The sequence below is a fragment of the Bos taurus genome, chromosome 4 (genome assembly GCF_002263795.3).
Source record: "Bos taurus isolate L1 Dominette 01449 registration number 42190680 breed Hereford chromosome 4, ARS-UCD2.0, whole genome shotgun sequence".
Lineage (NCBI taxonomy): Eukaryota > Metazoa > Chordata > Mammalia > Artiodactyla > Bovidae > Bos > Bos taurus.
In genome coordinates this window covers 87,125,269-87,139,790 of record NC_037331.1, presented here as the reverse complement: position 1 = coordinate 87,139,790, position 14,522 = coordinate 87,125,269, and the positions used below count along the sequence as shown (strand labels likewise).

Below are 14,522 nucleotides of genomic sequence, written 5' to 3'. Positions count from 1 at the left end.
ACTCTCCAGGCAAGAATACTGGAGTGGGTCGCCATGCCCTCCTCCAGGAGATTTTCCTAACCCAGGCATCGAACCCAGGTCTCCTACATTGCAGGTGGATGCTTTACTGTCTGAGCCACCAGGGAAGCCCAAGAATAGTGGAGTGGGTAGCTTATCCCTTCTCTAGGGGAACTTCCAGACCCAGGAATTGAACCGGGGTCTCCTGCATTGCAGGAGGATTCTTTACCAGCTGAGCTACCTGGGAAACCCACAGAAAGAATAGGAGCAGGATATTTCAACTGGAGTGACTGCAAAAAAGATAGGGATCATTGGTTTTGTTTTAACATTGATTCATTCATTCATTTTGGCTGTGTTGGGTCTTAGTTGCAGCATGTGGGTTCTTCATTGTGGCATGTGGGATCTTTCATTACAGTGCAAGGACACCCTAGTTCTGACATGCAGACTTTAGAGCGCTGGCTTAGTAGTTGAAGCTCATGGGCTTAGTTGCTCCGAAGCTCATGGGATCTTAGTTCCCTGACCAGGGATCGAACCTATGTTCCCTGCATTTCAAGGAGGATTCTTAACCTCTGGACCACCAGAGAAGTCCCTGGGGTCAGTCTTGAAGGATGACAAAATGTTCCTAGGTAGAAAACAGGAAAGAGCCTTCATCAAATGGGGAATGGGGAGAGGACCCTTTTATTGAACTCCCACCATGCTAGCAGTGTGCTTGGTGAATTACAAAGAGATGTGAAATGGATCGTCTGATATTCATCATGGCCGGGAAGGCAGGTATTACTCCCCTGTCTTACACATGAGACAGCCAAGTCTCAGGGTGACTTAGCTTACACAGCTAGCACATGGCAAAGACAGGGTTTCATGGAGGATCTGTTTCACGTAGCCTTGCGCTTTAGTACCATTTCTGCTAGTGTGATGACTCTATTGCTGTTTTTATCCTTCTCTGCTGCCTCCCAGAAGGGATTAAATTCCCTAATAAATAAGTAAGGGTTTGTGACCTGTGAATTGGAAAAACTTAAGGGATCTAAGGGGGAAAATCCTCTTAAACACCACTGCCTTGCTATTTCTTACTGCTGAAAGCTCACTCTGAGTTAACCGCACTCCGGGGAACTGGTCTTTGAAAGACAAAGCTTATACAGGCCTTTGATGACCGATAGCGGCCTAAGAAGGTCTCCAGTCTTTTTCATGGTTTTAGGGCAACTTTGAAACAACAGAGCTCCAAAAGCAGGCTCCTCATCCTCAGCGATTCTTAACTATAGGAGCAAAATTGTCCGTTAATAGAACAGGGAAAGTTCTTGTGGTTATTCTAAAGATTCTGTACCCGCCCCCTACCCTGCTTTGAGTATATTGCCTCTTCTCCACCCCTTTGAACAAAAATTGAATCTAAATGATTGAGTTAATATTAAAATGTATTTTTCCCCTAGACTCAGAGAAAGATAACAATACCACCAATTACTGTCCTTAATCTTGTTTTTAAGGATGTTCAGCTCCTTTTTCTGCCCTCTTAATGAACAGGCTGTGGTGTGAGGCTTTTCCCCCAATTACTTTCCAAACTACTAGTAATGTGTTTCTCTTTGTTGATGGTCATTTCTGTCCTCTAACTTAGTAGATTGACTGAGAAAGAAAAGTTGTTCTCAATTTGGTGTTCAACTGTTTTAATTCAGAATGTGGAAGAAAGTATAATTTATGTAGGTTGATTTCTGCCTGTTAAAGTATAAATGAATTTAGTTATATTCCAAATGCTCATTTATCTTAGCATTCAGATATGGCTATAAGAAATTCTGTTTTATGAGTGTTCAATCTGTAGAAGAATTAAAGATTAACCACATTATGCATATTTAACTATTCTGTTGCTTGAACTAAATGATCACCCTTACGAAGATAAAATTAACTAGATCAGCCTTATTGTGTGAGTAATATTACAGGTTAGAATCTAGAGGATAAGACATTGCAATTTAATTAACCTTCATTGAGAACCTATGATGTGCCAGAAGCTGAGTATTAAAAAAAATGAGAGTAAGATTTAGTCCCATACCATGAGATTATAGAGAAGAGCATTTTGTAGAGGGAACTATATCAGTTGCTATCTAAAAGCTCAATATAAGGGTAGTGATTTTTTTCATTTTTAATTGGAGAATTACTGCTTTACAATTTTGGTTTCTGCCATACAACAGTGTGAATCAGTATACATGTGTCCCCTCCTTGAACCTCCCTCCCCTCCCCACCGTCTCCTCATCACAGATCACCAGGTGGAGCTCTCTGTGTTATACGGCAGCTTCCCACTAGCTGTCTGTTTCACACATGGTCGTTTTTCCGTCAGTGCTGCGCTCTGAATTCATCCCACCCTCTCCTTCTCCCGGTGTGTCCACAACTCTGTTCTCTATGTCTGCATCTCTGTTCAAGGGCAGTGTTTTTTTATAAACTACTTTTTAAAAGGTCAGTATCTGTCACTACTCAGGAGTCTAGATGGGCTCAGCAATTGGTCTCAGCTGGATTCAGTCGCATTTGTGCCATCACCTCAGCATTAGGAAGACATCTCTGCTCATCATGGGTGTTCGCACATATTTGTCCATCTATGGGTTGACCTAGGTCGCCTCAGCTGGTACACTTGTGCCCTCCTCTATCAGGCTAGCCTTCTGTGCTATAGGATAGCAGGATTTCAAGAGTGAAGGGAGGGAGAGCAAAGCCTTTGAGGCTTAGACTTGGAACTGGCGCATCATCACATCCGTGCCAGTCTTTTCACCAATTTGAGTCACCAATCTATCCAGCTTCAAGAGGTGTAGAAATAAATTCCACCTCCTGATGAAGGACCTGGCAAGTCACATTGCAAAGGCATCATTAGGAGGGAAGTACTTAGGCCCATTTTGTAATTAGTGTTCCTACTGTAGGTACAGTTTCATAAAAGGAACAAAAAGTCTGTCTAAGGTCTCCATAAAATGAGTGCTGCAGTAGGAGCCCAGGAAGCTGTAAGCCCTGTGAGTTGAAGAAGCATACATTTCAGGCTGATAATAGTGGAAAATGAGGTTGAATTGAAGGAGAGAGGACCAGGCTGGAGAAGTGTCTGTTGAAGTTTCTAGAAGCTTGGATGTTATCCTTTGGATAGACGGAACCATCTAAGGTTTTAGACAAATAGGAATGCCATCGTGAACTTCATTACTTTTTTTGATAGGTTGCTCTGGCAACAGAATGATTTCAAGGTGAGCAAAATATTGCTGGAGATTAGATGCTGTTGCCAAATTCTAGACTGTGGAATGACGACGATGAAGCCAGTGAAAAGTACTCACTCACATGTGGTAAAGCTGACCATGTTGCTCATTCTTTCAAACAAACTCCTTTGATGCAGGTGCTGTGTTAGGTGTTTGAGAAACGCTAGTGAGAATCCCCTTTAATGTTATAAAGGCTTCTTGGAGCTATGGGCTCCTGGAAGCTCTTAGACAAGTTATACCTTTCTCATGCATCTCACTGTTAGGAGTGCAGATAATTGAGAAGAACAGTGATCCCGGCTTACATAGTGAAGAAGTGATGGCTAGTGAGATGGTAATTTAAAATGTCTGTTTTGGCTGTTCTTTCTTATATATTTAGTTACCAGAGCTTTTAGTGATATTGAAAATTATTATATTGTTTAATATAAAGAATACTGAATGAGGCGTTTCTGTTGTTCAGTCACCAAGTTGTGTTTGATTTTTGTGATTCCATGGACTGCAGCACGCCAGGCTTCTCTGTCCCTCACCGTCTCCTGGAGTTTGCCCAAATTTCCAGTGAATGAGGAGTAGGAGTAAATTTTGTAACTTTCACGCATCTGTATCTGCCCCCTAGTATAGTGTGTGACTGTCAATGTAATTCAAAAGCTCATATATTAGTTTTTAAATTTACCGTATTCCATTTTAGCATATTCAGAGCTCTTTCCTGGGTTCAGAAATAAGTGGAAAATGTATTTGTATGTGAAAAAAATTTTGTTGCATGTGTCTGAGAGAATATGTGGCAGTAGTGATTAATTTATGGGAGAAATTTTGAAAAAAATGTAAGGATTTACCAATTTGCAATCAAATGTAATAACATCTTAAAATAATTTACTGTTAGAATTCTTTAGAAATAAAGATACCTCTTTCAGAAAGTATTTATCATTAGCCTTACTCACTTTTTCTTGTTCTTAGTCTACTTAGAATCAGTATTCTGTTCCTGCTAAATCCCATTATGATGCATTTAATTACTCACAGAAACCCTGCTGCTGCTGCTGCTGCTAAGTCGCTTCATTCATGTCCGACTCTGTGCGACCCCATAGACGGCAGCCCACCAGGCTCTCCCATCCCTGGGATTCTCCAGGCAAGAACCCTGGAGTGGGTTGCCATTTCCTTCTCCAATGCATGAAAGTGAAAAGTAAAAGTGAAGTTGCTCAGTCATGTCCGACTCTTAGCGACCCCATGGACTGCAGCCCACCAGGCTCCTCAGTCCCTGGGATTCTCCAGGCAAGAGTACTGGAGTGGGGTGCCATTGCCTTCTTCGACAGAAACCCTATCCAGTTGTTATTCTTAAGATTAAAATCAAATCCAGTGTGTTTTGTGGATTCCTAGAGATCTCTGATAATACTTGGATAAAGCAACTTGTGAGGTAGTTTATTGAAGCTTTTTCAGTATCCTCTGCATTTAGAGATACATCCACACAGTATTGTCCAGATAGTATTTAGCTATTTTTCTTATCAAAGTTGAGATTTCTGGATGTTTGAGCATTCTTGACAGGTTGATGAATAGTGGAGGGATAGAGATCAGGTGATTTCTCTCCATCAGGTTAATGAAAATTATAACCTTCTTGAACTTATTTGGAACCTAGAAATTAGGACATGTACATGCATGTACCTAATTGGTGTATAACTCTCTTCTTCCACCTAGATGATGACCCTCTGAGAACAATGGTGCTGTGTCCCTGGTGACATAGGCTCTGGCTCACATCAGTACCTTGTGTATAGTGAATAATACATTTATCATGGTTAGTGGTTATATAGGTATAATTCCGCTGGGTAAATCTTGGGAACTTTGTTTAGGTACTCACCTTCCAGTTGGTACCCGTTCCCTTTGGTGGCAGGACACTGACTGACTTTATGTTCCTTCCTGCCATGTGCTCAATCAGGGAAGGGATTTTCCATAGCAGGATAAATCATGGTTAACCTGAGCCAAACATGATAATTCTACCCTGGTTACCAGTGGGTCCATTCAGTGTGGGTTTGCTAAAGCACTGCTACCGAAGGAGACGTTGAAGGAAGTTTAGTTAGGTTTCTGGAAAATAAAATTGCCTTGCTCTTCTATGGAGAGATGTGAGAACAGTCTCTTTGTGCCTCTGAATGTGATCTGTCATTCTTCCCATTGAAACCTAGAACAACAGTAGCTAGCCTGGGGGATAATGAAATGAGCCTGTAGATGAGAAAAATCAACTTACTATACTTAGACGTAGGGTGGCAACATGGAAGGGCAGCCAAGGATATTTGGAGCATGGAATGAGCCAACCTTTGTATATTTCAGCCTCCTTTGGTTGAACTTTGCAGGCAGGCTAATGAAAGCCTCTTTAATTCTTGGATGTTAAAAAGATAGAAAGGTTAGATATTGAATAAATGGTCTAATAGTCAGAAATTAACATTAGTCATCTGTTTTCCTCTCCTCCCCCCAGCCCCACTGCCCAACTTCCCTTCTGTCGTGTTCAGACATCCTGGCCCCAGGATAGAAGACCCCTGGACCTGGTCCTGATAAAATGGATGCAGTTTTGTATCAGGCTTCATAGGATTATAGGCATTTGTGCAAGTGTCTGCTGTTTTAATCTCAAAGATCAGGAAACGGAGACAGGTTGGGGACTCCTCCTTATTGGATGTATTGCCAATTATAAACTTCATGATAAGAGCTCGGACCTAATTTCTCAGGGACAGGTGAATCTGGGGATGAGTCCTCCCTCCCAAGGCTGTTATTGACATTTTGGGTCAGGTAATTACTTCCTGTTCAGGGCTGTTTTGTGGATTGTAGAATATCCAGCAGTATCCCCGTCCTCTACGCACTGGATGCAGTAGTACTCTCACACTGTGACAATCTAGAGTGTCTCCAGAAACAGCCAACTATTTCTTGGGAGACAAAATTATCCCCCACTTGAGAACTGCTATGTTGGGGGTAAAAAATTGTTTCTTACCAGTGCGTTTGTCCTAAGAGAGGGGGGACGTTCTGGCTGCCATTGCCTAAGCAGTTCATCGTACAATGAGAAAGAGACAATGAATTATTAATACTAAGTTTTTCAAATTGGTCTTTTCAACCATATGATGAGCCTTTAGATTTGAGATGTCTTGAGCTAAAATATAGCTACCACTTAAATTCCTTCAGCTTTCAAGATCAGCAACTGATCTTTAGCAAGCTAAATTGTATTGTTTTTAAAATCCTGTCTTCAGTTGTTAAATAATTGCATGTCTAACAAACAGCCTCTGATATGATGATAACTGTCTTCTTGATAAGGTTTTATTTTGTCAGTGTTAATAAATGTCAGTTTACATTCCCCAGAAGCAGCAGCATGTTGAATCTTTAGGCCTGGGATAAGCATTTAATGTTGCAAGACAGAGGGAATGATTTGTTTCTGCTTCCCACGGACTGACTGGCATATTGGGTAGCATAAAACCATACCTGAGAACTGATGACTGGCCAGAAACATGCAGTCATATATGAATGATTTCTATTTTGCCTCTCAGATGGGAAAACAATGAGCAAAAAGTGTTTAGGCAGCTTTCAGTCTCTCTAGAACTAGGAAAGAAACTCAGGTATTTAAAAAGTTATCTTTTTTTTGCTTTAGAGTTTATTCATATTAGCATATGTCATGAGTCATGGCTGCCTAGCTTTTTGGCCAATAGGATTTCAGTATGCAGTGCATTCATATAAACTCTCGGATTGGCTTAACTGGTTCTGATGTCACAATTTCCCCCATTAGGAAGTCACAGTTTTCTTGAAATCACATTGTGCTAATAACAAATCCTGTTATTCTGTTTCATTATGAGAAAGATAATCTACCAAAAATAAAAATGCTGGAAGGAGCAAGATATCTTTGATCCATGCAGACCTTTTCCATTCCTGTGCTTTAATTATCTCCTACCAACCCTTGAAGCTAACTTCCTAACTTTCTTCCACAACGAATGCTGTTGTATTTTTCACATTTGTCTGTTAATAGGCAAATGAAGGAATGAGCCTACTTAGAATTACTTCTTCAGCTCACAGTTCTGCTTCATCTCGACTGTGGAGGCTCGGCATCTTTCTACTACTAAGCCTTCCTGACTCAAAAGGAAAAGCCATTTGGACAGCCCACCTGAATATAACATTTCAGGTAGGAAGTCGCCTCATATCAGAATTGGGGGAGAGTGGAGTGTTCGGGAATCATTCTCCTCTGGAAAGGGTGTCTGGTGTGGTGGTACTCCCCGAAGGATGGAATCAGAATGCTTGTAACCCTATGACGAACTTCAGCAGGCCTGGGCAAACAGACCCTTGGCTGGCCCTCATTGAACGGGGTGGCTGTACCTTCACACGCAAAATCAACGTGGCTGCAGAGAAGGGAGCAAATGGGGTGATCATCTATAACTACCCAGGTACAGGCAACAAGGTATTCCCCATGTCTCACCAGGGAACGGAAAATATAGTTGCTGTGATGATAGGCAACCTGAAAGGCATGGAACTATTGCACTTGATTCAGAAAGGAGTCTATGTGAAGATCATCATTGAAGTGGGGAGAATGCACATGCCCTGGCTGAGCCATTACATCATGTCTCTATTCACCTTCCTGACCGCCACTGTGGCCTACCTGTTCCTGTACTGTGCCTGGAGACCTCGAGGGCCCAATTTTTCCACCAGGAGACAAAGGCAGCTGAAGGCAGATGTGAGGAAAGCCATTGGGAAGCTTCAACTGCGAGTGCTCCAAGAAGGGGACAAGGAGCTAGAGCCAGATGAAGACAATTGTGTTGTTTGCTTTGACATTTACAAGCCTCAAGATGTAGTACGTATTTTAACTTGCAAGCATATTTTCCACAAGGCGTGCATCGACCCTTGGCTTTTAGCCCATAGGACATGCCCCATGTGCAAGTGTGACATTCTGCAAACTTAAGAAACCCAGGGGATCTCCTGAAGATGTGACTGAGTCTTTCCGGTGATTAGTTAAGATGAATTCTCTTTTAGCACTTGATGTAGAGAGAAAATTCAATGGCAACTTCTCTACACAAGTACTAAAGAGGGTGAAATTTGGTTTGAAAAATAAAACTCCGTGTCATGTCCAGCTATTTGAACTTGTTTTTCCAGTGTTTTTTTATACATTTTTGTCCTTATCTAAGTAAGGGCTTTAGTATACATTAAGCCTTGATTTTCAAATTACAATGATTGTGATATTGACGCCATGGAGAATTAGTCATAATATTTTAAAGTTTCTTTATACTAATTTTTAATTAGTTTAATTTTTGGTATCTAATAATACTTCTGTTCAGTAAACATAATTATAAGCTGAGATCTTGATTTAATTTTCCACAGTTAATTTTATTAATACCCAGGAAATCTGGTTGCCAAATCTACTGACTTGGAAGGAAATGTGTTCTGAATAATTATTTTAGATGCCAGTACTTTTGGTTATACATCTAAAAATATTTTAAATTATTATAAGCCTCATTTAGGGCAGCATTATATATTGTAAAAAATGTATCTTTGTTTGCCAGACCCCTTTAAACCCTAGCATAATGTATCAACTATGGTTGTAGGTTTTCCTTCTAGAATGACTCTAGGAAATACTAAATGGGACTGAGCAACTTCACTTTCACTTTTCACTTTCATGCATTGGAGAAGGAAATGGCAACCCACTCCAGTGTTCTTGGCTGAGGAATCCCAGGGACGGGGGAGCCTGGTGTGCTGCCGTCTCTGGGGTCACACAGAGTCAGACACGACTGAATCGACTTAGCAGCAGCAGCAGCAGCAGTATGTCTTTATTTGGGACATTTTGAAAATATAGACCTAAAGCAGAAGTAAAATTTTATTCAATTGCATTTCAAAATTGTATCTCTTACCTTTTTTTTTTTCTTCTGGTAGATATCTGTGTAACAATAAGAGGCCTACAGATGTGGGTTTTGTTGCTTTGATGAAAATCTCTGGATAATATGCAAAAGCATTGATGTCCAACTCACGTGGCACTTTGTGAGTGAACACACTGTGTACCTCACTGTCTGTTTTGAAGAGTGGGTGTGTGGAAATCAGATTAACGGCCTTTGGGAAAGAACATAGACCACTGTGAGCTGAAGGTGTCACATCAGTGTTTTTCTTTTAATGCTACTTTTTGATGGGCCCATAAGAAATCTTTTCTCCTTTGTCTTTCCTGCTTCAGGTTGTCATGTTGCTAATTGATATTTTATAAGAATACACTAGGAGAAGGCAATGGCACCTCACTCCAGTACTTTTGCCTGGAAAATCCCATGGATGGAGGAGCCTGGTAGGCTGCAGTCCATGGGGTCGCTAAGAGTTGGACACGACTGAGTGACTTCACTTTCACTTTTCACTTTCATGCATTGGAGAAGGAAATGGCAACCCACTCCAGTGTTCTTGCCTGGAGAATCCCAGGGACGGGGGAGCCTGGTGGGCTGCCGTCTATAGGGTTGCACAGAGTTGAACACGACTGAAGTGACTTAGCAGCAGCAGCAGCTTCTGTAGTTCTGGCAAGATGGAACCTGAAGTATCTGTTAGTACCCTATGCCTAGAGGTCAGAGACATTTATTTACAAGGTCAAAATTCTTGGCTTTGGCTTCCTAGCTGGTGAATAAGAACCACGGAGCAATTCTTCCAAGAAAGTGTATTGGCAGTACCAGTGAGTGCCCATGCCTGTTAGTTCACATGTCATTCTTTTGGCTTTGGAGTTATATTGTGCTCTTGGCCTCAGTGTAGCAAAAATACAGGCAGAACTAACAGTGTATGTGGGGTCTTCCACCAAGGATGTTTGCTGATTTAGGCAAACATTTTGTTAAAAGATTCAATGACCTTTAACAGTCACTGATGTCAGTGGTTAAATCTGAGGACCTCAAAGTTTGTCTTTCTAGAATCTATAGCTACATTTTTGTTCAGAGTAAACTGTGGTAAACCAATATTGCTCTATTTAATCTTTTCCCCTACACTCGTCCTCCTCTTTCCTCAAAATATTGTTAAGCTACTAACAGATGTCAAGGTCTGCAGAGAAATGACATTGGTCTTTTCTGTCTTTAGTGCTGCCAAAAGTGAGGGTAGTGAGGCTGAAGAAATTGAGTGGGATACCCTGCTTTTAAAAATTAAAACCAAACGGATCCAACCAACTTTTGAGCAAGGTTTGTTAAAGTTCAAAATTTTACATGCTAGATTAAAATTATATATTGTATGGTGAAAACATGAGTTAAAAACAGTGTTATTCACCACTTCTACCCCATATCTGGTCATAGTGCTAATTTTTAATTAACATTCGTGGTTAAAACTTGGCTTTTTGCAACAGATATTTACTTCACTGATTGTGAAGGCAAGTGTTAATTGTATGGCTTTTCTTGCATATGTATTCGGGTTTTAAAATTCATGCATTATATAATTTTTATATTTTTTATTTTAATGTGATACCTGGTATCATAAGATGTAACTCAAGGGCTGAATCTGTCCAGTAACATTGAAATTACCCATAGCAACATTCAAGGCATTCAACCAATAAATATACAGCATGCTCTAAGCTCTTACCTAATTGGCTGTGTTCTTTTATGTCATAATCACATCACCCAACAGTAAACAGTATCTAGAGTTACAGTAGTGAGACTGGGATTTTTTTTTTTTCAATCTAAAGTTTTCCTCTTTCTCTCTCTCTCAAAAAAAAAAAAAAAAAAAAATCCAAAACGCATAAGACTTCTTTAAGAATTTCTTACAAAAACATGCTGGAAGACAGTCGAACTTGTTTTCACCCAGAAGGTATTTTTCATTTTAATAGTTTACACTGATCATCAACAGATGTGGAAGCCACATCCTTTTGTTGGGTTGGTTCTTCAGTCACTTAAGCAGAGAGAGAGATGCATCTACTCAAGGTTGGCACTCAGAGAAACAATGCTGCCTCTTCCTGGCTCATGAAATTCAGCTTCCTTTGGCTGCTTAGCCAGCACTGTTGCAGAACCAGTGCTGTTTGGACTGCTTACATGAACATATCGTTTCATGTTGGGAATCGCATGTTGTCAGAGTTGGGAGAGACTGGCGTGTTTGGAAGAAGCTCCACTTTGAAGAGAGTGGCAGGAGTCATCGTGCCTCCAGAGGGAAAAACACAAAATGCCTGCAGCCCCAATACCAGTTTCAGGAAGCTGAAGAACTCGCAGACATGGCTCGCTCTTGTCGAACGGGGAGGCTGTACCTTCACCCAGAAGATCAAGGTGGCGGTGGAGAATGGAGCCAGTGGAGTGATCATCTATAACTTTCCAGGAACTGGCAATCAGGTCTTTCCCATGTCTCATCAGATATTTGAAGACATCGTTGTGGTGATGATTGGTAACTTAAAAGGCATGGAGATTTTGCATTTAATTCAGAAGGGTGTTCATGTGACCGTCACGATTGAGGTGGGAAGAAAACACATCATCTGGATGAATCACTATTTTGTCTCTTTTGTGATCGTCACAACCGCTACGTTAGTGTATTTCATCTTTTATCATATTCGAAGACTTTGGGTAGCAAGGGTTCAGAACCGGAGGTGGCAGCGGTTAACAAATGATCTCAAGAAAGCATTTGGCCAGCTTCAGGTTCGGGTACTGAAAGAGGGGGACGAGGAAGTAAGCGGCAATGGAGATAGCTGCGTAGTTTGCTTTGAACTCTATAAGCCTAACGATACAATTCGTGTTCTGACCTGTAAACATTTTTTCCACAAGAATTGCATTGACCCCTGGATCTTAGCCCATGGGACATGCCCCATGTGCAAATGTGATATTCTTAAAGCTTTGGGGATTCAGATGGATGTTGAAGATGGAACAGAGTCTTTGCAAGTTTTAATGTCCAACGAATTGGCTGATATCCTGTCATCTAGTGAAGAGGGCACAAATAATGAACTTCCTCCTTCAGGAAGGTCAGATAAAGTGACACACGAGGAGGAGGAGGAGCCCGTTTCTTCTCAGGACGTCGGCCACTCTAATTCAGTAGCAGCGGACATCCATCCTCCGCCTTGACAGCATGGCCTTCAAGGAAGTGAATTAAACCTGTTTGTGAAATCAGGTCCTAAATACTGACAAGCAGTTTGTTCAAAGTGTGATTTTCGTGTCTTTTTTGTTGTTGTTACTTTGGTAATTTTCTGCATTTGTCAAGTCTCAGAAAAAAGAAAAAGCCCTAGCAGGGTTTTTTTGTTTTTGTTTTTCCTGTTTCTCACCTTTACTAAATGTAATTTTTTTGTCAGTGTATGTTGCTCCTGTGAGTATTTATGTTTATTTCTGTGTGCACATGAATTTTTTTTTTTACTTTTTGGTCACCCCGTGTGGCTTGCAGGATCTTAGTTCCCTGACCAGAGATTGAACTCGGGCCACCACAGTGAAAGTACTAAGTCCTAACCTCTGGACTGCCAGGGAATTCCCAACCAAGGACAAAATTTATTCCTGAATTTTTTTGCATATATAGTGGGCTTTATTTTGGTAGGAAAATTGTTAATATATTTACATGTTCCTTATAATACAGAAACTATCAATGAAATTTGAAAAACATAAATGAGCTTTTATAAGCTAGGGAGAATAAAATTTATCTTTTGATATTTTTAGTACAATATGCTAACTTGAAAGTCATTGTGCTGTGTTCTCTTCATTCTTGGTGTGAAAATTTTGCTGTATGGAATTGTACTGTTTTGACACACAATTCTGTTCAAGCCATTAGTACATTTTATGTGATCTGTGTATATACGGTGATAGGAATTTTAGAGTTAAAATACCAGAACTCTTTAAGGGAATAGCAGATATTTCAGCACCGAGTATTGCTAATCATAATTGTTACATGTTCATAATGTATAGAAAGACTTAAATAAAGAATTGCTGTGGTTAGTCATAGTGTATTTGTTTCACTTATGCCCTACCCCACTCCCTAGTTAATTTTTTGTAATTAAAACACTGTAACTATGTCATTATTTTGTAGATAAGTACTAGAATGTAGAAATTATTATGACTTGCTGGGATTGTTAGTTTTGTTCACTCTGTATTCCCAGGATCCAGACAACGCCTGACTCAAATATTTGAGTAAATGAATAATTATTTTTTGAATAATGTAATTATTATGTGTTAATCTGAAAAACCGGACTGTTTATCCAAATCACAGAAAATAGTGGAAACTTAATCCTGAAAAGTTTCATCCCAAATCACTTTGATAAAACAAAAATTTAATTTTTAGCCCAGGCAGGATTCAGTATCACAATTTAGCATGGATAATTTTACTTAAGAGCCTTGAACTCTCCAAGGCTGACACAGGGATTTGAATTCTTGTACGACCCTAGAGAGAGCTCTATTAAGAGGAATTTTGTGAGCTGCTGTGTGCTATCAATATTGGAATGCACAGCCAGGCAGGAAGGCAGTAGCTGATTCTAACTGCAATGCCAAGGAAGACTGTTTAAAGGAAGAAGTACGCTCCTCTAAGACCAGAGAGAACTGAGACACAGAAAAAATCTAAGCAGATGGCCAGGTGCTGGCAGTCCCCAGACCCAGGGTTCTCAGGTCATTATCGTTCTGTGTACTCTTGGCAAATTCATGTGGAGTGTGTATTCCATGTTAGACCTAACACTTGGGGAATTTGTTGTTTGCTCTTCACACTGATACCGACAATTGTCTTGTCCATCTTTCCACTACACACATTTTCTCCTTTCTCTCCCATGCCTCCACTCTGTTCATTATTGTCCATCTTAGATCTGACTTACCTTCATGTGTGAGAAATTGGCATGAATATGCTTTTATAATCAAGCATTTATTTGTTAATGTGGACATCAAACATTGAACACAATGTGCTTATGATCTTGATTTGGGATTTTCAACAGATGTTCATTAGAGGATAGTTAGAGTCTGTTTGAAACAGAAGGAAAAGGTCCCATCAGGGAACTCGGGAGCTATGATTGCTTTAGTGCCTACCAGGTGGCACTAAAGTTCTTTGCCTAGCTGTTTCGTATGTCAGAACAAAACAGCAGTTTTAATCCTTGTCTTTAGAATGCTGTAAACAGATCAATAAACCACTTTTACTCTGGGTTTAATAACCAGAACCTGGAAATAGCACTGCTGTGTCAAATGTCAGGTATTATTCATTGTAATAGTTTTTTATACCTATTCTTTGGGCTATACGTTTTCTCTTATACCTAGTGATGCAAATGTATTTTACCATAATGGCGTGGGACCATAATATGAATTATTTTGCCCCTAATACCAATGTCATATGAATTTCCCTTGCATTCCTCCTTTGTATATATTTTTGCATTTCTCTGGTAATTGATTCCCCATGCTCGCCTCACTAGGTAGGGGTTTGACACTCCTTATAAAAATGACACTTGTTTGT

The 14,522-nt window shown here is 40.3% G+C and overlaps 2 protein-coding genes across 12 annotated transcripts in view; both read left to right on the top strand.

Moving 5' to 3' along the window:
* The window catches only part of CADPS2 (calcium dependent secretion activator 2), a 580,156-nt gene that overhangs the window by 174,831 nt on the left and 390,803 nt on the right, over positions 1-14,522 (top strand).
* On the top strand, positions 7,030-8,281 carry RNF148 (ring finger protein 148). The gene is given in 1 exon segment (NM_001080736.2): positions 7,030-8,281. A coding segment is annotated over 1 exon segment (912 nt). The 5' UTR covers positions 7,030-7,191; the 3' UTR covers positions 8,104-8,281.